Source organism: Miniopterus schreibersii, assembly GCF_964146895.1.
Source record: "Miniopterus schreibersii genome assembly, chromosome: 1".
NCBI lineage: Eukaryota > Metazoa > Chordata > Mammalia > Chiroptera > Miniopteridae > Miniopterus > Miniopterus schreibersii.
Window position 1 is genome coordinate 153,157,110 of NC_138101.1, and position 23,248 is coordinate 153,180,357.

Sequence of the window (23,248 nt, forward strand, 5' to 3'; positions counted from 1 at the left end):
CCAAACAGTCTCATTTCAGCTCCTGTTTAGCTAAGTTTACTTGGCGGTGGTTCCTACACTTTACTGTCTTCCTGGCCCAAGACTGACAGCTATGTAGTTATAGGTAAGAATAGAGGAGACCAAAGGGAAACCGAAAGATCAATCCTTGAGAAAGAGAACTGACTTTCCTTTCTGTCTCAGTTCCAGGCCAGTGGCCATAGCCAGAGTCTGACTGCCTTTTTATTTTATTTTTTAATTAACTCACTTGGGTCTTGCTATCTAAAAAGACATATTTTTCTTTCTTCTTTATAAAAAAGCATTAGTTGGAGGAAAAGTTTTAGACCATGAATGATATTAATATAACCCTTCAGGAATTGCCATTACAGTCATGGTGGCAGTTTTAACTAGAAAAAAAGCAAAAAAAGTATGTGCTAGCTGGGGTGAGGAATTGTGCAGAGTGAGGCATACATAGAGGAGAGATCATATGTGAAATGGTTTTATCCTTTGGAATTAGAAAAGAGACAACTTCAATATTGGAAAAATGCGCAAATATGGTATCTAACCCAACTGACCTTTACTTCCTTACACATTTCCAAAGAAGGAATCCCAGAGTCCCACTGAATAAGCATTCTGCCTAATAAAGACAAAAAAATATTTCATGGAAAGTTCAGGAAAGCAGCATCTCGTGAGCATATTCTTTTGTTCTGTGTGTTCCCTGCTGACATTATGTGTTCCAGTTACTACCCATTGAAAATTCCTACCATTAGGAAACCTGGCTAGTGTTCTCCTGTCCGCACACTAGGTACTGATTCCCTTTCTCTGTATTTGTGTGGCACATTTTGCAATCGTGGTATCTGAAGACGGTCGGTTATTTGTATTGAACAGCTTCTGCCAGTGGGAACTTTATTCTGGGCTTTCAGAGCGCAAAAGAAAGTAATTGATGTCCCCTCAACTCAAACCTATTTCTAAAACTTAATTCAGATGAATAGATGGGTACACAAATCTTGGAAACTTCTGACATCTCCTTTTTCAACAATTATACAAAATATGCTTATGTAATGAATCCTCTTATGAAATGAGAAGCAGCGTTCTGTGTATCCACTGCTATAGAGGGAGACCATAGTCTATTTCCCCAGAACTTAGCACACATTTAGCACAGTTAGTTGCTTAATAAATGTCAGTTAAGCAACAAATGAGGACATAAGAACCATAGTTAGAAGTAGCATGTAATGATTTAAAGAACTTTTTAGAGGAGCCTTTAAGATCAGTAGATTGGGTTCCCCAATCTACTGATTTTACTGAGTTCACACAATTTAGTATCTTGCCAAAAAATAATCAAGAGGATATATAGGTAGAGTTAGAACCCAGATCTATGAACTCCAAGCCCAGTGTTCTCTCCTAATTTATAAAGAAATATACAAAGTTGACCCTAAGGAAAAAAATGAAAGTGATTGAATTTTATTTGGAGTGCTTTTCCAGTCCCCTGTAGAGTACCCCAGTTTGTAAGACATCCTATGCTGCCCAGACCTTGGCTTCACAGAATTTCCCATTGCGATGATGCCTCAAGGCTTGTCCACTATGACCAACCCACCAACTTGGGGTATACGCCTATCACAGCATACTTATTACATTGACTTTTCAACAACACTGAAGATGAACCAATCTGATAAGTTAATTTGGGTTAAAGCAGAATCGTAGTTAAGTTACCTTAATACTATGTCAGTTCCTTAACTCAAAAGAATAAACTAATAATGGAGCATTTTCAGGTGCTGGGGTAAGCTGCTGTAAGGGGACAAAAGGTTGACTATGCCTTATATAATGTCACACAGGTATTACACATAAACATAAGCAATGGGTTGTCCTGAGATACTTGAGAAAGATCTAGTTTCTCACCCTGCCACTACTGGAATTTTTCAAAACCTCTCTGAGCATAATTTTCCACATATGTGAAAAGAATTAATAATACCTGTTCATGTCTTCCAGTTAAAGACCACCAGGGACACAACTGTAGTTTTAAAAGTTTAGTTTATTATCCATTGCTAAAGGGGGAATGCAGAACCGGTTGAACTACACTGTCTCAGTAAGAGATTAGATTGCAGAGGTTCCCCTTGAACTGTGTGTGGTCCGGAAGTGAGAACAACTCTATGATTCTGCAGGTTAAAATGTTACCTATAAGGAGGACAGACAAGAGTGAAGCTAATAGCCATATTTAGTAAAGAAACAGTGGTCACTTGGTTAGAAGAGGGGATGTTGGGTATTTTGGTATTTTGTGACCTTGTTTTCATTTGTGATAACATTGGTGGAAGTGAAGTTCCTGGGGTGCTGCAAGGAAAAGAATTTCCTGAGACCCCCATGGGAGGATGAGGTTTTGTGGAAAGCTTTATTGATGTAAAATTAAGGGGGTTCCCTTCAAGGCCCCATCTCTGTCTCACCGTGAAAGAAGTCCAGTCTTCAGCAGGGCCAGAATTAAGGCCACTGTCCAGAATTTCTGTTTCATATTAAAGTCCAGTCCAGCATCTGGCTAGCTTAGCTAGTGTTCACAGCTCCAGTCCAGCATCCTGCATGTGGAGTCTTGAGGCTACATGGCATGGACAAAAGTGGATCACAGAGCAAGCAAGCAAGAGGGAACAAGGAGCGAGAGAGAGAGAGAGGGAGAAGGAGCTCGTTGGGGATTTTAACTTTCCAAAATTTCATGCATTTCTTTCTTATTGGTTTTTTTTTTTGTTGTTTTTTTTTTTGTCTTTCTCGGCCTGACTTTATTATTTTTTTAAATTTATCTTTATTGTTGAAAGTATTACAGGTGTACCATTTCCCCCCCCCAATTGACCCCCTCCACTTCACTACCACCCTGTCCTCAGCCATCACCCCATTATTGGCTGTGTCCATGGGTTATGCATACATGCATATAGCTTCTTTGGTTAATCTCTTCCCACCCTCCACCCCCTTCCCTCTTTCCTCTGAAATATGATCATCTGTTGCATGCATCAGTGTCTATGGATCTATTTAGTTTGTCAAATTCTTTTGTTCATTAGCTTCTTCTTAAAGAAGACCCTTCAACTTTTCCTGTAGTGCTGGTCTGGTGGTGATGAACTCCTTTAGCTTTTTCTTATCTGTGAAGCTCTTCATCTGACCTTCAGTTCTAAATGATAGCTTTGATGGGTAGAGCAATCTTGGTTGTAGTTGCTTGTTTTTCATCACTGAATATTTCTTGCCACTCCCTTCTGGCCTGCAAGGTTTCTGTTGAGAAATCAGCTGACAGTCTTATGGGTGCTCCCTTCTAAGTAGCTAATTGCTTTTCTCTTGCTGCTTTTAAGATTCTCTCTTTGTCTTTAAACTTTGGCATTTTAATTATGATGTGTCTTGCTGTGGGCCTCTTTGGGTTCCTCTTGTTTGGGACCCTCTGTGCTTCCTGGACTTGTAAGTCTATTTCTTTCCCCAGGTAGGGGAAGTTTTCTGTAATTATTTTTTCAAATAGGTTTTCAATTTCTTGCTCTTTCTTCCCCTTCTGGCACCCCAATAATACAAATGTTGGGCCTCTTGAAGTTGTCCCAGAAGCTCCTTATACTATCTTCATATTTCTGGATTCTTTTTTCTTTTTGCTCTTCTGGTTGGGTGTTTTTTGTTTCCTCATGTTCCCAATTACTGATTTGATTCTCAGCATCCTCTACTGTTGATTCCCTGTAAGTTATTCTTCATTTCAATTCGTGTAGCCCTCATTTCAAATTGGTACTTTATGATGTCATTGATGGTCTCAGTTGTTTTCATAATACTCTTATTAATATGATTGAGCATCCTTATAAACAAAATCCTAAACTCTGTATCTGTTAGGTTGCTTGGTTCTATTTCATTTAGTTCCTCTTCTAGAGATTTCTTCTCTTCTTTCCTTTGTGACATGTTTCTTTGCCTCCCAGGAGTTTGTTTCTATGTATTAGGTAGAGCTGCTATGTCTCCTGGAATTTGTAGAGTGGCTTTGTGTAGTAGGTGTCCTGTAGGGACCAGTGGCTCAGCCTCCCCAGTCACCTGAGCTGGGCTTTCTAGGTGCTCCCCTGTGTGGGCTGTGTGCACTGTCCTGTTGTAGTTGAGCCTTGGTTGCTGTTGGCATCACTGGGAGGAATTGACCCCTAGGCCAGTCAGCTGTGAGGACCAGCTGCAACTACAACCAAAGAGCTGCTGTGCTGGAGACACCCCTATGGAGCAGGATTTACTTCAGTGGGGCTTTGGTGTTCACCAAGTGTGCCCCTTGAGTGTGTCACTTGTGGACATGGGGTTGTAATCCAGCATGGTCGAGTCTGACCACCAGGTGCCACCAGGCCTCTCTGAGGCCTCCTGGGAGGTGGAAAGTCAACCTGTGCCAGTGCTTTGCCCAGAGCCACCCAGCATGAGCTAACAGCAAACCGTAGATGGCTGCTACTTGTGCTGGGCTTGGAGGTGCCCAGGAGAGGCCAAGCTATGAGCCACTGCAGGCTGCTGCTAGTGCCAGGCCTGGGGCCACTTATCAAGCCGTATGGGGCCCGCTGCTGCTTGTTTGAGAGATTTTAGGAAAGTCCTAAGCATGAGGCTCTAGAGGCCCCTTGCACAGAAAAGCCCCTGGAAATGGCCTGGATGAGCTGCAGGTGGGGAGGGGCGGGGCCTCCGGGAATCACGGGGCGGGGCCAAAGGTGAGTCAGGTGCTGGCGATTCAAATATGGCGCCTGCCTGCCGGCTGTGTGCGGGGAGGACTCGCCAAAGGAGCCATGACCTCCGCCAGCCCTTCTGCCTGGGAGGAAGCCGCCCCTCCAGCTCTCGCCCGGATCTCAGGCAGGTTAGTTCCTCCCCAAGTGTCCCAGGTCCTTTCAGGCTGCTGCCCGGCGCTGGGCTCAGAGGGAGCGTCCGAGTGAGTCCGCGCCGGGCCCTTTAGAGGAGCTGCTGGGGCTCCCGCAGCCTCCGCGACCCTCAGGGACAGTCCCCGCTGGTTTCACAGCCCGGAGTTGTGGGGACGTCTCTTGCCAGCCCTGGAGCCCTGGGCTGGGGGCCTGCTGTGGGGCTGGGACTCCTCAGTCCTCTGGGAAACCCCCACCACCGAGATTCCCTCCTGGGTTTCAACCGCGGCACCGGGTGTGGGCCCGAGGCCGCGTCTCCGGGATTCAGCCCCGATCCACCCGTGTCTCCGCCCCTCCTACCGCTCTCGATGCTCCTTCAGTTCCCTGGTTGTAGGGCTTCTGTTCAGCCAGATCTCAGGAGGCTCTGAGTGACGGTGGTTCTGTATTTTAGTTGTAATTTTGATGTGGTTGCGGGAGGCGGCGGGTGCGGCTGCTACCTACGCTGCCATCTTGTTTCCTCCTCTCATGCATTTCTAATAGGGTTCGCCCCTTAAACAATCCACTGTTCCCCAGGCTAGACTGAAAGGCAAGCAACTCCCCTGTGTCACCCCAACTTCACTGTGCATGCACCCATCTCCATCTTTGATCCCTTCTCCCAGTGATTTGCAGGGAATGGACCAGTGGTTCCCTGTGGAGTGTGAAGCTGTCGCTTCCTGGTGACGTGGCCCAGATGGCCATGCTTATAATGTTTGGCCCCCCCCTTTGCTCTCTTCCTATTATTAATATTAATAACTAGCTATGATGATAACATTTAGACAAAAATATGAAGTGGCCTTGTTTGTTTCTCTTTAACAGTGTCATAGCGTGACTATGTGTGAGGTGGCTGTCCTGTGAGCTTGCTCATGTCCAACAGGAGAGCAGCTTGGCCTAGCCCTGAGCTCCAGGCCAGCTTCCAAGGACACTGTCAGCCAGGTTCCTGGTTGTCAGAGCCTGTGTGAGAAAAGAGAAATAGAAAGAATCTAGTGTTTACATTTTTTGTTTTACCTTTTTTGTTTGTTTTTTTCTTGAAAAAAACATGAAGAAACCTATGTAACTAAAATGGTAAGAACAAAATGGTCATTTCTCCTTCCACCCCCCTCCCCTCCCTTGCTTTTTTCTTTTTTTCCTTAAATAGTAAAAATATTTTTGAAATTGTTCATTTTTTAAGAAATAATTAATTTGTTCCCCTAATTCATATAAATGGTTTTTCACTCTGAAATGATTAGGAAATAAAAAGAATAGGTATTTAGATAATGCTTGTGACATGTAGTAGCTTTGACGTGCAATTGTGAGAGTGAATTCCTGATTCTATCTTCTTTGAATGTGCAAATGTTTCTAAACTTGTTCTAAATGTTTGTATTTACAATTAATGGGACAATTGAATATGGTGGGGGTGGTATAGATGGAGAAGGACGAAATGTTGCCATTTGTTTGTTTTTGGACCCAAGTTCACTGACAGTGAAGTCACTTCATAGGAGGTGGCTGTTTCTTGAGAGAGGGCTACCTGCCCACATTTCCCTATGTCAGTGAGGGGGCCACCCATGGGAGTGGGGGATGATGCTATGCTAGATCTGTGTTCTTCCAGTTACCTTTCTGTTAATTATCAGTCCTTTGTCGGTTTGCCAGAAATCCTGTGGAGTGTGTGGCTTTGATTATATAAGACAAAGGAGGTGGGCGACTTGAAGACTGAGGGAGATGCAGGTTGGTTCCTTGAAAAGAGTGAAGGAGGGTTAAGATTATCTTGAGTGTAAAGCAATTAAAGGGAAAGGGTAGGAAATACTAACTCATGTCCACCTACATGATTTCATGGGAAAGAAAAACAGAGAGGCACCAAAAGCAGGCCCACCTACATGATTTTACTGGGAAAGAAAAGAAAAGCAACAAAGGTTTTCTTTGCTTCATAGGTCATGTAGTCATGAAGCTCAGAACCACACAATTTTTTGTTAATGTGAAATTTCTTAGTAAGTGCTTATATCTTCACCTTCTGGACATTCTGAAGTCCCTATCCATGTTCAGTTATTAGTGTTGAAACAGTATTCATCATCTCCTTTAATCTTTACAAGGACTCAGGTAAGGAAGGCTACCTGCCCTATTTTTTCCTTTTGTTTTTCAGATGAAGAGATTAAGGTTTTCAAAGATAATGTAAGGAGCCCAATTTCACATGGTTAAGAAGTGACAAACCAGGATTCACAACAAAGACTGTTTCCCTCTATACAAAAGCACCATGAGCCACTATGCTTTATTGCCTTATTTAAAAGTGATTTTCTTGATATATTTCTTCCATTCATATTTGGACTTATGTCCTTGTTTTACACAGACCATTAAGTACATGAGGTATATGGGGCAACCAAATTCTGCTTTCTAATGATGGGCACACAGCCTTTGTTTTCAGAAAATTCCAAATCTGAAGACAAGGGATCTTCATAAGGTGCATTCCACAGTATGTTTATCATTTTACAGTGAATTTATTTTTGTTTATTCCAGAACTGTGGCCTTGTTATCAGAGTGTATAAGAAGTTCCTAACGCATTAAATTACACTGGAGCCAAATTAGTCAAATATAGTAATCATTTTATTTTAGGTTTCCCTAAGAAATATTTTGTCTTCTTTATTTATTGGGTGAGCTAGATACTTGGAAAACACAATTAAGGTTGGCCTTGCAGGCTAGCATGTAGGATGTATGTACATTCAGGTAGGCGTGGCAGTGGTGATAGGTATATATTCAAGAATTCTGTGAGGCAGTTGCTTGAAATCAGCCATGTTTGGCATATTTACGCCACAAAAATCTGCTAATGCTACTTACAAATCACGTTTGGATTTTGTTTGTTTGTTTGTTTCTGTGGGGGACTGGGGAAGAAAATGTGACCACTGAGTTTAGAAAGCCTCTTTTTCTATTTAAAGAAGAGATAAGATCATATGCTGAGAATAGAGAGTAAGGGGGTGAGATAGGTGAATAGAGTTGATGTGTTTTGGAACAGCTATGAGAAAAGTAGGAAAGAGAAGAGACTGAGACCAAGGGAGAATAGCGCAGCAGTTAGATATATATAGATAACTATTTTGAAGATGCATTAAAGTTGTAAATTGCCATATAAAGGTGGTGAAATTGTGAATTTCACATGAAATTTTTATTTTGGGTAATAAATAAAAATTAAAGAAAATTGGCTGTCTCATTAAATTATGTAGAAGGGAATCATGTGGGATAAGTCTGCCTCTGTTTAAGAATGAATTCTTTTGCAGTTTTGCTGTGCATAGTTGTATTGACTGATCTGTCAATTGTTTTTGAAAATAACAATGATGCATTTCATTTGTATAATGTATCATACTTTACAAAGTGCTTTCACTGTACATTGTCTCCTTTTATTTCATTTATTTTTTATCTCTGGTTGGCATATTACTATATTTCAATTAAGGTATTAGACCTTTTATCAGACACTTTGAAGGAAGACTCATATAAATGCAAATGTAAATTTATCTCTCATGACTTTGAGATAAACAGAATAAGCCAGAAGGAAAATAATAAACCAAAAGGGCTGGAAATTCTTTGCAAATTGCACCTGTTTAAAAAATAGTTTTGTTTTGTTTTTAAAGATGATATATGTGGGTTTAAACAATAGGGCAATAGAAAGTACTTGCAGATCAGGGACAAAAATTAATTATAAATTGTCTCTGTATCTCTGAACTAAACAGATCAAAGTTAAATTATTTTCTCCAGATCAAAAATATAAGATTAGAACTTTTAAAAATTTAGATATCTTTTCTGGATATAACAGGTAAAGGGCCTAAACACAAGTCTCTGCTAACCTACTCTCCTAGGCTGGCGATTTCACAATTTATGGGTCTGTTGTCTGTACAAGATAGAGATCTTTTACTCCAACATTAAGAGTATTTGTGAAGGAGTTCAAAGCAAACTGTGGTGCTTTCCTAATTTATTCTTCAAAAGAATTCAAGATCAGTTGTTAAGTAAAGAGATTTGATTCCTTTAAATGAAAAATCTCTTGACATTCTAGTCTTAAATTTAGTAGTTTTTACTTGAATGAGCATTTATTATGCGGGTCGTGGTCAGCTGGCTCTTCCTAAATTTAGAAAAAATAATCAAAATATATTTAACTCTTGGGGACTTTAATACTCTTTCCTGGAGTCTTGGGGAGCACTCATTATCACAAAGTTAATAGTTGTTTAGAAAACTTGGAGGGAGTCAAAATTTTTATGATACTTCTAACTCTTTGGACATTCTTAGGATGACCTTTGCAAACCAAACATTTGCGGCACTTTGAATCTAGCAGGTAGCTTTTTCAAGCCATCACTGTTCTATTTACTGACTATTTCAGTACTTATAGTAAAATCTGCGTATTGAATAGTTCTGTTATCAGTGGGGTGCCCTCTGTTTCCTCACCTGTCACAGGTGGAAGTAGAGCTCTTGGGGTGTCATGGGGAAAATAATTTCCTGAGGCCCCCTCAGGAGGTTGAGGTATAGTGGAAAGATTTATTGGTGATGTAAAATTAAGGGGTTCCCCTCCAAGATCCCATCTTCCTCCATCTCACCATGGAAAAATCCCAGCTGTATCTTCAGCAGGGCAAGGAGTAAAGCCACTTCCCAGAGTTTCTGCTCCATATCAGAGCACAGTCTAGTCCAGTCCAGTCCAGCATCTGGCTAGCTTAGCTTGTGTTCCCAGCTGCAGTCCATTGTGTGTGGGGTCTGCATGGCCAACGGCTGCTTAAGGCCAGTGGGAGTCACAGAGCAAGCAAGAAACAGGAGCTCAAGAGCAAACAAGCAAGAAACAGAATTCTTTGTCTGGGAATTATAACTGGGAGCCTAACCAATCAGCCCTTCAGGATTTCACACACTTGTGGTGGCTCCACCCCCGTAGCCAATTATCTTTCTCCCAGGTTAGGCTGACAGGCAAGCACCTTTCCTACATCACCCCAACTTCACTGCATGTGTGCCCATCTTGTCCTTTGTTGGACTCCTTTCCCCAGAATGGACCAGTGGTTCCCTGAGGAGTGTGAAACTGCAGCCTCCTGGTGAAGCTACCCAAATGACCATGCTTATAACATTTGGCTTTCCCTTTGCTCTTTTTCTATTATTAATGTTAGCTAGCTAGTTACAATAGTAACAGTTGCAACTAGTATTTAGTCTAGCCTACACTTATTTTGCTGTGTAATAATTATGTACTGTGATGTTATGTCAATGTAAGAAACATCCAAACCTATAAGAATATTTATGAGTTTATTTGAGCAAAACTGACAGTTGCCAGAAGCAAAACCTCAAGGAACTGAGAAAATGCTGTAGAAAACGGTAGTTTTGCACCTTATTTTATGCTGCATTACAATAAAAAGAGGTATAAGTAGTGAAATCCATTGGTGATAGATTAGGGAGACAGGTGAAAGCAAAGCAGGGACAATAGGAGGGCGGTAACTTCTGGGATTGGATAAAAAAATAAAATGATAGACACATACTTATTTTACATAGGTGGGTACAGGAAAGCTAACAGTCAACAATTAACATGATAACAATAAGAATGAGGAGATTTGTGGTCTCCTGCTCTGGTACAGTGATTGTGCTTTGAGGGGAAATTACTTTGTTATTGCAAATGCATGTTTATCAGGTATGTTATCCTAGATGCAAAAAGACTACAGACTGACTAGGTTAAGGTGAAGACTGACCTTTGTTAGGGAAAAATACTGCCCTAGAACATTACTGCCTTCCATGAACTGCTTTTAGTTAAAAAAGTTTTAATTTCAGACTATCCTATGTGGTTACTTTAAGCCTCTGAGTTTGTAAAGCCGCCAGGCAGGCCTCCCCTGAGCTTGTCAGGTTTAGTATGTGGCCCCTTTTCCTCCACAGTTATTGATAAATTACAAATATGCTTAATTGCTTTAGGGTACATAATGTACAAATGTGTAACTGTTCTAGGGCATACTTTAACAAATGTTCAGGTCATTTAAAATGGCAAATTACCTTAAATGGAATGCATTAGATTTTAGTATTTTTTTAAAAATGTTATTTGTAGCCAAAGGATTTTTTTTTTTTGTTTTTAAAAATAAAGACAAGGAATCTGCTCTTTCTACCATTAGAATGTTCATCTCTTTTAACTTTCTCTAATTACACCTTAATTACTATTAATATATTTTTTCCACTTTCATAAACAAATGTTATACTTTCAAATAAATAAAGTTTTTACTAAATTACTGCTGTCAAATTGCATATGAATTTATAAAAAGGAAAGTTAGTAGCTGACCTTTTCTCTTTTGTCTTAGCTTCTATACTTAAATTGGCTTAAGAGTCACAGAATTAGATTCAAAGAACATTACCAAGGCTATCCTTTTGGTAGAAATTGTGCAGATAATTTATCCCATTTAACCTCAACATGTTATGAAATATTGTACAAGTTTGCCTATTTTTGAAATATGATATTTTTAAAAATCAATAATACAAGTTGGGCAATACTTAGTCATGTAGATGAATATTGGAACAGTCACTAACTGAACACAAGCTTCTCATCTTTTCACTGCCTCTTAGTTGCTTCTGTGTCAAAAAAGGTTTGCTTTCAGCACCGGCAGTTCCTGCAGACCCTGGTGCATAGGCATTTGCTTTCTCACTTCAAATTCACTAAACAACTATGAGAGTTGAAATCATGGTTCACTATTTATTTGTTCTGTAATATTGAGAAACTCAGAGGCCAGACAGAACGTGAGAACATCTGGCTGGTAGCTGGGAAAGGTGGAGGGATCTAAGAATGGACTATTGGAAATCCTTCACTGCCAGAAGGATTTGTGTTATCAACAAAAATACTCAGAAAGTTGAGACCAATTATAAAAAAACAATGTCCTAGAAATCAAAAAGAGTTTTGAGTGGAAAGTGAGAATTCAGACTGTTCAAAACTATGACCCTATAATAAAATGATAATTCAAGTCTGTGGTCTATTAGATACTTTAGAGGTTTTCTAGCCCAGTGGTTTCTAAATCTTTTTTAAACAGCAGAATCACTTTCAATGTAAGTAAAATCTTACTCTATATTTCAAAATACAACAAATAGTAATGGTATTTATTTTACAAGAAAAAAATCATTTAATTGTGATAAATTTCATCAATAAAAATAATTAGATATTTTGGATGAACACAAATATTTGAGATATTGATTTTGAGTGACATTTGCCATATATATCCAATCTATTTCCCAACTTGATTTGGTTATCCATTGAGTAAATATGGGTGGTATATAATACATTTAATTGTGCACATTCTTTTGGGGTTTTTTGAAATTTGGTTTTGAAAATTCAAACTAAATATTTGCACAACCCCTGATTTAGTCCAATAATACAAGTGAGAAAACTGGAGATCATTGAGTTCCATTCACTTGCCAAAACCATAAGTTGTTCATTGTGACTTGATCTGATATTTTCTAAAAAAGCCACTCTGACCCCTCAGAATAAAAGCACTCATTCATTCTCATATTCCTCCTCCTTTTTCTCCCTTTCTCAGGCCATCAGCAAGTAACTGCACATACATTTATACCACCATTACTTTTTCCGTTATAGGAGCAGCAGAAAAGAGTTCTAAGCATGGCGCTGAAGACAAGACTCAGACTATTATTACAGCTATGAAAGAAAGAATGAAGATCAGGGAAAAAAATAGACCAGAGGTTTTTGAAGTAATTCAAGAAATGTTTCAGATATCCAAGGAAGATTTTGTTCAGTACACAAAGGCAGCCAAACAGAGTGTATTGGATGGGACATCTAAGTGGTCAGCAAAAATAACCATTACAGGTAAAAATAAGTCTTTAAAATTTTTAGCCTGCGTTGAGTTTTTATGTATCTTAGAAATCACTGCTAAAAATAATTATAGATAAAATAAATAGGATTTTCAATCTTGTCAATATGGACTAGAAGTCTTGTTGGTACTTAAAATTTCTAAAATATGTACTAGGTAAGTGAAGTAATTTCTTGATCTATCTGTGTCTTGTTTTAATCAAAAGCTGTGTCTTGGTCCAATCAAAAAGTCTTTCAGCGAAGGTTTGTTTACAGTATGCTCATCAATATCCTGCAGTTTACAAGAGATTATTTGCTGTGTTTCTTCCTATCACTGATAAATTACAAGAGTAGCCAATAATCTCTTCAGTCAGTTTTTTTTAATAAGAAAACAAATATCGTTTTACTTAGTCCTGGATCAATAACCCTCATCCGTTTGATCCTTGAGTCAAGAAAATTTGAATTTGCCTTTCTCAGCAGTTGAGCATAGACCTATGATCCGAGAGATGGCAGTTCAATTCCCAGCCGGGGCACTGGGTTGTGGACTTGATCCCAGCAGGGGGCATGCAGGAGGCAGACGACCAATGACTCTCTTTCATCATTGATGTTCCTGTCTCTCTCTCTCCCTCTCTCCTCCTCCCTCTGAAAACAGTACAGGGGGGAAAAATTGAGTTTAGTGATGTCTAGTAATTTGAACTGAAGTTGCTTGTAACATTAAGTGAGTGTGTTATTTATCATGTTAAGATTTACCAAGGCTCTTAACTTACTGATATAGTATTTACAAGGCAGAATAAAGATGCTTCTTCTGTCGGGTTGAGTTGATCAGTGCTGACAGCAAACTTGTAAATAAATAAATTTTAAAATACAGGACTTTGAATTATGTTGGGGAACTTTTTGCATATTGTATGTGCATGGTTATTTCTTTATACATGAATACAGTAATGTATATATGAGTATATAACTAATATGTTTAAGCATGTATATATATTATATATATACTACTCATATACATATACTATTCATTATATATATGTATATGTGTGTGTGTGCGCGTATATATATACATATATATATATATATACACACACACACACACATGTACTATTTACTATTCATTACAGGAAAAAACATATTAGTCCAAAGGAAGATTTTAATGTTCAGGGTATTCATAATCTTAATAAACATTTTTTTAAATTTCTGTTGCTCATGAGAAAAAAGCAATGGGGATGCATCTTCAAATCCAGGGACAAAGTGATAGAAAAGTTTCCTTCATTATTATTATTTGTTTCTGGGGAAACCTTTATATTAAAATGTTTATTTTTGTCATTTCAGTGGTTTCTGCACAAGGGCTGCAGGCAAAAGACAAAACAGGGTCCAGTGACCCATATGTTACAGTTCAAGTTGGAAAGAACAAAAGAAGAACTAAAACCATTTTTGGAAATTTGAATCCAGTATGGGATGAGAAGTTTTATTTGTAAGTATATCATATGAAACTGTTATAAATAATACAATATTTGAGTATAAATTTAAGACAGGCATGAAAAATATACAAGCAATTATTATTTCATTTTAATAGTATTTATGCAAATTACAAAAAGAATAAAACTAATGTTATAAACTTGCTTAATACTCTCATAATATTATTTATTGTTCAACTTTGGAAGCAAGTAATAAACATAATATTTCAAAAAAGAAAATATGACACAGTTTGAGTGACTTTGCAAGGGGAAAAAAAAGATTACAACCTGACTTATAATGGGTTGTCCTAACATAGCTAGGAATTTACAGGCTTGGTTTAGCAACCCCTTGACATCTGAGGATTTATGGCTAAAGACAATAGAAAGATTTTGTGTAACACCTGGCCCATCGCATCTACACCAGCCTGTGCAGATGAAATGGTTGATCATAACTTTTACAGCCTCTCATTTTCTGAGGTCATTTATTTTTAAACCTCTTATATCTTGCACCAAACAGCAAGAAATCATTTTCTCTGTCAAGGATTTTTTTCTTTCTACAACTCCTTCTGAAGAGACATAAAATGACTTCCAGCTCTCATTTGGCAGAAACGAAAATCCCTAACCATGACTATAAAGACAGTCCTTTTTCCCCCATTCTCTCTTTGCTAATAGTTTAACCATGGATCTCATTAACATGCTAAGTAAACAAACCCAACACATACAGCTTGCTTGGGAATGTGGGCAATAGTGTGTAAGAGATACAGAGCTTCTTGAGTATATGGGCTGATAAAGGGAGTGTTCAGAAAAAGATTGGGAAAATCTGTTGGGACCAAATAACAGAGGATACCATAGACTGAGTTAAGGGATATGAACTGTTTCTCCCTTCAGACTGATGGAAGAAACTATTTTAATATTTCTTTATTTTTCTCTTTATTTTTTCTTTTTTATTGAATTTATTAGGGTAACTTTGGCTAATAAAATTATATAGATTTCAGGTGTACAATTATATAACATCCTCTATATATTATACTGTGTGTTCACTACCCCAAGTCACGTCTCCTTCCATCACCATTTATCCATTTGTCCCCCTTTACTCTCTTCTACCTCCGCCCACCCCACTTTCCCTCTAATAATTACCATCACCATGTTGCTGTCTGTGTCTAAGAAGTTTTTTTGGTGGGTGTTTTTCTTTCCTTAATCCCTTTACCTCTTTCATCCAGCCCTGCAACCCCCCTCCCTCTGACAGCTGTCAGTCAGTTCTCTGTCTATGAGACTGTTAAAATTTTGTTATTTTATTTTGTTCATTAGGTTCCACATGTAAGTGAAATCATATGGTACTTGTCTTTCTCCAACTGGCTTATTTCACTTAGTGTAATATTTCTTTGTTTCTTAATGGAAGATAAGAAATTAATCACTATTCATGAATTAAAATCCCTAAGGCAGTCAAGTAAATGAATAAAACAGAATAATAGCAACAAAGGGGAGGGACAGGGACTGTGGCAAACCTGACAGCAAGTGACTGATAGGAAAGGGACAGCTTCTGTCACTATGCAGTCATGCAGATGCAATGCAGCTAGAGCTTGCAGTGTCTCAGAAGCTGGAAACTTGAAAGTTTAAAGACAGCTTTATTAAGGTATAATTGACAAAGCATAAAATCTACATATTTAAATTCTACAATTTAAAATTTTGATACATGTATACGCCCATGAAATCACCGCCACAGACAAGATAATGAACACACCCATCACCTCAAAAAGGTTCTCATGCCCCGTTGAAGCCATCCCTCACCCCCCTCCAGACCAAGGCAGTCACTGATCTGCTTTATGATGCTATGGAGCATTTTTCATTTTCTAGAATTTTATACAAATAGGTAATTCAGTATGCACCCTTCTTTCCTGTGGTTCCATTCACTCAGCAGTTATTTTGAGATCCATCCATGTAGGGTTTAGCAATCGTTTCCTTGTATTGCGTGGTAGCATTTTGTTGTATCAAAATATCGAACTTTATACATTCACCTTTCAATGGATATTTGGTTTGTTTCTAGTTTTTAGATATTAAAAATAAAGCAGTTAGAAACACTTGTGCATACGTATTTGTATGGACATATGTTTACATTTCTCTTGAATAAATACCTAAGAGTAGAATAGCTGCACATTTATTAGGAATATGTTTAATTTCTAAGACACTTTTCCAAGTTGTTGCACCATTTTACATTTCCACCACCACTAAATGGGAATTCTAGGTCATACACATTCTTCCAACATTTGATAAGGCCAATCTTTTAAGTTTTAGCCATTGTAATAATGTGTAGTGGTATCTTATAGTGATTTTATCTTACTTTTATCTAATGGCTAATGACTTAAGCATCTTTTCAGATGCTATCCTTTATCACTTTTAGTTGTGTCTGTTTAAATATTCACACTTTTGTTTTTGCATTTGTATCAGTTTTATGTTTTATATTTAGGTCTATGATACATTTTGGCGTAATTTGTGATTATAGTATAAGTTATAGACTCAACTGTATCATTTTTCATTTGGATATTGGAAAGTACTATCTTTTCTCTACTAAACTGCTTTTGTACATTTAATGAAACTCAGCTCTCTCTATATATGTGGCTCTGTTTCTGAATTATCTATTCTCATCCATAGATCTATTTATCCATCTGTATGCCAATGCCACATGGTCTTGATAACTACAACTTCACTTCATAAGTCTGAAAATCAAGTAGTGTTAGTCCTTCAACTTTTTCTTTTTAAAACTTAAATATTTTAGAACTTTTTAATCATTTCCATATGAATTTTATAATCAGTTTATCATTTTTACACACACACACACACACACACCTGATACAATTTTGATTGCCTTACTGCCCTGGCTAAGATTTCCAGTATAATGCTAAATGGAAGTGATAAGAGCAGACTTCCTGGCCTTGTTCCCAACCTTAGATGGAAAACATTCTTGATTAACTATATTAGCTGTAGGTTTATTGTAGATTCCATTTATCCAGTCAACACCACTATCTTCTATTCCCAGTACACCAAGAGTTTTGATCAGAAATGGATGTTGTACTTTGTCTAATGCTTTTACTGCATCTGTTGAAAAGATCCTATGATCCTGAATGCCATTTTAAAAAATTTACTTTGAAGATATTGTTCCATTGTCTTTGTGTTTGAATTGTTTCTTGTATTCAATGAGAAATCTTTGGTCCTCATTTTTGTACCTCTGTATATGTCTTTATTTTATCCCTCTACTTTTTAAAAAAATTAAATATATTGAGGTGACATTAGTTCATAACATTATATAAGTTTAAGGTGTGTAATTATCTGTATATTGCATTGTGTACCCACCACTCAAAGTCAGATCTTCCTCCATCACCATATATGTGGCCCCCTTTACCCTTTACCACCCTCCCATTTAAGACTTTGTTTTCTTCATTCATTTGCACAACCTGATTATGGATATGCCATGGTGTAGTTTTCTTTATGCTTCTGTGCTTAGGGTTTGTTGAGCTACTTGAAACTGTAGGTCTTCAGTTTTCTTCAAATTTGAAAAACTTTTGGCCATTATTTCTTTAACTATTCTTTCTGCCTCTACCTTTTGGAGATTCCACATGTATATATGTATTAGGCCTCGAAGTTGTCCCACAACCCACCGATGCTCTAGTTTTCTCTCTCTCTTCCTCTCTCTTTCTTTGTACTTTACTTTGGATTATTTTTATTGCCATGTGTTTGAATTTAGTAACTTTTTATTTTGTAATGTCAAATCTACTATTAATTCAAGCCACTGTATTTTTCACCTCCAGGAAGTTCAAATTGGATTTTCTCATCTTCCATGTCTCCACTTAACATTTTTCTTTTTATTAAGATAGTTTTTGAGAGAAGTATTAAGTTCACAGAAAAATTGAGGGGAAGTGATTTCCAGTATGGCTCCTACCTCCTCATGTGCATAGTCTTCCCTATTATCAACTTCCCCCACCAGAGTGGTGCATTTGTTACAACTGATGCACCAACATTGACACACCATTATCACTCAAAGCCCATAGTTTACATTACAGTTCACTCTTGGTGCTGTACATTCTATGGATTTGGACAAATGTATAAAGACATCTATTCATCATTATGGTATCATACAGGGTATTTTAACTGCCTTAAAAATCCTCTGTGCCCCACCTATTCATCTCTTCTCCCTCCCAAAGACATGACAACCACTGATTGTTTTACTGTCTCCATAATTTTGCCTTTCCAAGAATGTCATATACAGGTGACCCTTGAACAGCTGGGGAGAAGAGGGAGGGGCACTGAAACAGCACAATTGAAAATCTGAGTATAACTATTGACTCTGCTGTCAGCCCTTTACATCAACAGATTCAACCAACTAAGGATTCAAAACAGTATTTTGGATTCATGGTTGGGAATCCACAGTTGGGAAACCACAGTTAGGAATGAAAAAATACTGGGTTTGATCCATGGTTGGTTCAATCAGCAGATATGCAACGCATTGATAAGGAGGGCCAATTGTGTTTATTGAAAAAAAAAATCTGCTTATAAATGAATCCTTGCAGTTCAAATCCATGTTGTTCAAAGGTCAACAGCAATTGGACTCAGAGTATGTAGCTTTTCCAGATTGATTTCTTTCCCTCAGAGATATGCATTTAAAGTTCTTCCATGTCTTTTTGTGGCTTGATAACTCATTTCTTTTAACACTAATTATATTCCATTATGTGGATTATTTATCCATTCTCTTTCTGAAGAGTATCTTGGTTGCTTCCAAATTTTGGCAATTATGAGTAAAGCTGCTATAAGCATCCATATGCAGTTTTTTTGTGGGGGACATGTTTTCAAATCCTTTGCATAAGTACCAAGAATCATGATTGTTGGATCATATGGTAAGAGTATATTTTGTTTTATAGCAGGGATGGGGACCTTTTTTCTGCCAAGGGCCATTTGGATATTTATAACATCATTCGCGGGCTATGCAAAATTATCAACTTAAAAATTAGCTGTGAAAAAGCTCCTAGATTTATTGAATTTTAAGTTTTGCCTATGGTTGCCTTGGCAGGGCCAGACCAAATGATTTCATGGGCCAGACATTCCCCGCTCCTGTTTTATAGAAACTGCCAAATTATCTTCCAAAGTGGCTGTATCATTTTGCTTTCTCACCAGCAATAAATAAGAATTTCTGCTGCTTCATATCCTCTATAGTATTAGGTGTTGATAGTATTCTGATTCTAATAGCTGTGTAGTGGTAGCTCATTGTTATTTTAATTTGCATTTTCCTGATGACATATGATGTGAAGCATCTTCTCATATGCTATTTGCTATGTGTATATCTTCTTTGTTGAGGTGTCTTTTAAGGTTTCTGGCCCATTTTTAATTAGGTTGTTTGTTTTCTTATTGTTGAGTTTTATGAGTTCTTTGAATATTTTGTATAAGAGTCCTTTATCACATGTGCCTTTTGAAAATGTTTACTCCCCATCTGTGGCTTGTCTTCTCCTTCCCTTGACATTGCCTTTCTCTACTTTATTCTTTGAACATTTGCAAAACTTTTAATTACTGTTTTGCAGTTCTTGACTGCCAATTCTAACGTCCATGTCCATTCTTGGTCAGTTTTAATTGATAGATTTTTCTTCTCATTATGTGTCATATTTTAATGCTACTTCACATGCCTGGTAATTTTATATGGGATGGCAGACATTGCAAATATTACCTTGATGGTTGCTGGATATTTTTGGCATCCTATATGTATTCTTAAGTTTTGTTCTGGGACTACATGGAAATAGCTTGGTTCTTTAAAATCTTGCTTTTGAATTTTAAGTGGGAATGAGATAGTGCTTAAGTAAAGGCAAATTATTCCTCAGTTCTGAACCAAGACTATTCTGAGTCTACTGACTCATGAATGACAAGGTTTCCTAGTCCACCCAGTAGAAATAAGCACCGTTTCTGGCCTTTGGGAGTGCTGAGCACTGTTACACGCAGTTCCTTTCCATGGCTCTTAATCGGGCCTTGGGTAGTTTCATCACATGCATGTCCTTATCATTGCTCAGATGATTGTTCAAGAGGAACCCTCTGCAGATGGTTGGAGTTTTTCTTCTCTTTAGCTCTCTTCTTTTTGATAGTATTCCTTGTGACCTCTAGTTACCTTTGTCTTCTCAGGTTTTCAGCTCTCTTTGTAACTCAGAGAGCCCAATGGGTTCTATCTGGGCTCCCTCCCCTCTCACAGGGGCCTAGAGACTCTTAAGACAGTAAGCCGAAGTAATGAATAGCAGGGCTCACCTTCATGGTTTCTGTCTGTTGTCACTGTCCTCCATCGGCAGGTCTCCACTATACTGAAAATCATTGTTTGATATATTCTGCTCACTGTTCGTCTTTCATATGGGAGAAATCTCAGTCCCTGTTACTCCCTCTGGACTAGACTAAAACATCTTGAAAAGATAAACAAAACCAAAGAGTATGAGGGCCAACATGAGGCATATCAAAACAGCATAAAACTTCTGCAGATATTTGATCCATAGATTGCCAGTTGCAACTGTGAAATAAAGCATCCAACCAAAGAAATGCAGCAGTGCAAATAGTTATATTTTTTTAATTCTGCAAAGGGTTCCACTTGAGAAATCAGCTGAATAAGTGCATGTGAGGCAAGACCAAGATAAGGTCTACCAAAAAGGTTAGAAATGACTGTACCCAATGCTCATTTCAGGGCACAGATGGTGTTCGTTTCCACCAGACAGGCTGGAAAGCCTCATGATTCATGGGGGCGAGTAGACAGGAGAGTATACTGGGATGGACTGTTAGAATATGGATTATCTATATTCTAATTGGCGGTTGTCATATAATTTATTATACTGTATGCCTCTGTTTTCCTTTTGATAGGAGGCATCATCTACACTGTCAGTAATAATAATGCATCTATTTAAACAGAATTACTTTAAAAAATGAAGAAATTAAAATTTAAAACCATTGCACTTCTTTATCTGGTGCTCCCATCCCCCTCCCATCTGAACTCTCAGTCTCTTCCATGTATCCATGCCTCTGATTCTGTTTTGTTTGTTAGTTTATTTTGTTCATTAGATTCCACATATAAGTGAGATTATGTGATATTTGTCTTTCTGTGTCTGGCTTATTTCTCTTAGCCAAAGAACATATATGCATAGCCCATGGACACAGACAATTGTGTGGTGATGGCCCAGGGGAGGGGGGGAAGACTGGGTGGAGGTGGGTGAAGGGGGGTAAAATGGAGGAATCTGTAATAATGTCAACAATAAATTAAAAAGTAAAATAAAATAAAAAATAAATCCATTGCACTACTATGCATGTCATATATATGTAGCATAATTTTTCATATTTTTCACTTTACTGACAAAATATTAATTCAAGAAAATTATACTCACAATTATCTTCTGTTTGTCTCTTTCTAGAATATTAAAAATGAATGCCTAAATTTTCAACAGTAATTCTTATTGCTAGTTTCTTGAACTCCAAGATTCCATTTTTATTATTGAGGTTTTATATCACTGTGGTTCCAGTAATACCATCTTGAATTTACCTGTGTGTGCTTTCACTTTACTGTGAAAATGGAATGAGAGTTTCAAACTTATCTTTCTTTATAAGGGGTTTTCTTTTGCAGGAGAAAATGAGTTCACAGTGAATTTATGTGCAGCTGTATAAAAATGCATACATGTCACAGAGGAACTCATCCATTCCTCCCATTACCTTGACAGTTCTGCCCTGTGAAATGGAGTGTAAAAGAGTGTCCCAACATTCTGAAAATAGAATGTCTTATTAATAGTGTGGCTTTAGATTACATTGGGAGCAGTTTACTTAAATTCTTAGCTTTAGCTCTTCTTATATGAAAAATTGAGATAATAATACATAGCCCACAAGATTGTTGTATTTGTTGAAGTAATGTCTATAGATCACATGGCACTTGTCAAACATTAAACATGGTAGTCGTATTATGATCATTTTTAGCATTAGTTACACAATCTTTCCTGTGCTGAGATTCAGTACTTCAAAGCAAACCTGGCAGTAATACTTTCCTATCAAAAAGTTCCAACCTGAATAGTGAGACTGAGAGAGACCAGCAAACAAGGTGCTGTGAAAAGAAAGTGCTGCTGATATGATTTAGAGAACCGAGCTTAGGCAAAGGATCTGAGAGATTGTTTTATCCAACTCCCTCATTTTAATGAGAAAATCGAAACTTGGGCAAGTTACAGAACAGCCAAGAATACAAAACAGCTGCCTGTTGTGAAGCCACAAATAAGATACAAGTAGAAATAAAGAAGTGTATTTTCCCCACGTCCAACTCTTCCTTTTGAAAAAGTGCCTTTGACCTGGACAAGGCACTCAATCACAAAGCTGGTGATGAAAATGCAAATGAAGCAATTTTTTAATTTTTTTGTTTGAAAGCTTAATTGTCCCCCCACCCTCATTAATTGCACTTTGATGCCTTCAAGAGTTTAATGCTAAGTAATTTCCATTTTAATTTTATCTCACGCCCCATGGGTTAAAAAAAGTAGCTTGACATTTTAATCTTCAAAAAACTATGAATGTTGTACGATTCTAAAGTGGGATACTCAGGAGGGTGTTCACAGAGAATGGAGGCATGACCAATTAAGCCTTTGCAGAGATGTGGGTTAAGAGGCATTGTAAACACATGTAATTTTTAACATATCACTAGGATTAATTAAGATAATGTATATGAAAGTGCTCAGTATTGCATAAATCTAAAGTGCTTGTTATCTTGCTCTTTGATCCTTGTAAGCTGTGTATTTGATCATTTCATAATTAATTTTGACATTTGATTTGATTTTCCTATGCTATGGTTAATGACATATTTTATGCTTACCATAAATCATTCATTCCCTCAGGAGGAAAGGAAGGAAGTTTCTCCCAGTGGGTTCCAGAGAGAAAAATGGCAGTGTAGTCTGTCCATTTTAATAAGAAATTTTGTGTTAGGAGACTTACCATTTATATATCTATTGGTCGACACTGTGTTTTGTAGGGGACTCTATAGTTGATCCTTGGTGCTTTATTTTTGCTGATCTCTGAAATAAAAACAAATGTTCATGCTGACTCTGACCTAGAGGGCATGTAGGTCCTAACTGCAGTAGCAGGCATGTGCTGGTTATCTTTTTAAACTGGTATTGAGCACTGAAGTAAAGAATTATCTTAAAAATGGAAAGTGTAGTTAACACAGTGCCTTTGGTCAGAGTGCAAACAGGCCCTTA

General features: G+C 37.8%; 1 protein-coding gene across 1 annotated transcript in view; it reads left to right on the forward strand.

Moving 5' to 3' along the window:
- Window positions 1–23,248, forward strand: part of UNC13C (unc-13 homolog C) — a 462,926-nt gene that overhangs the window by 195,836 nt on the left and 243,842 nt on the right. The window contains exons 8-9 of the mRNA XM_081120504.1: window positions 12,355–12,582; window positions 13,897–14,038. Coding sequence (XP_080976630.1) covers window positions 12,355–12,582; window positions 13,897–14,038 — 370 coding nt within the window. The remainder of the gene's footprint in view (window positions 1–12,354; window positions 12,583–13,896; window positions 14,039–23,248) is intronic.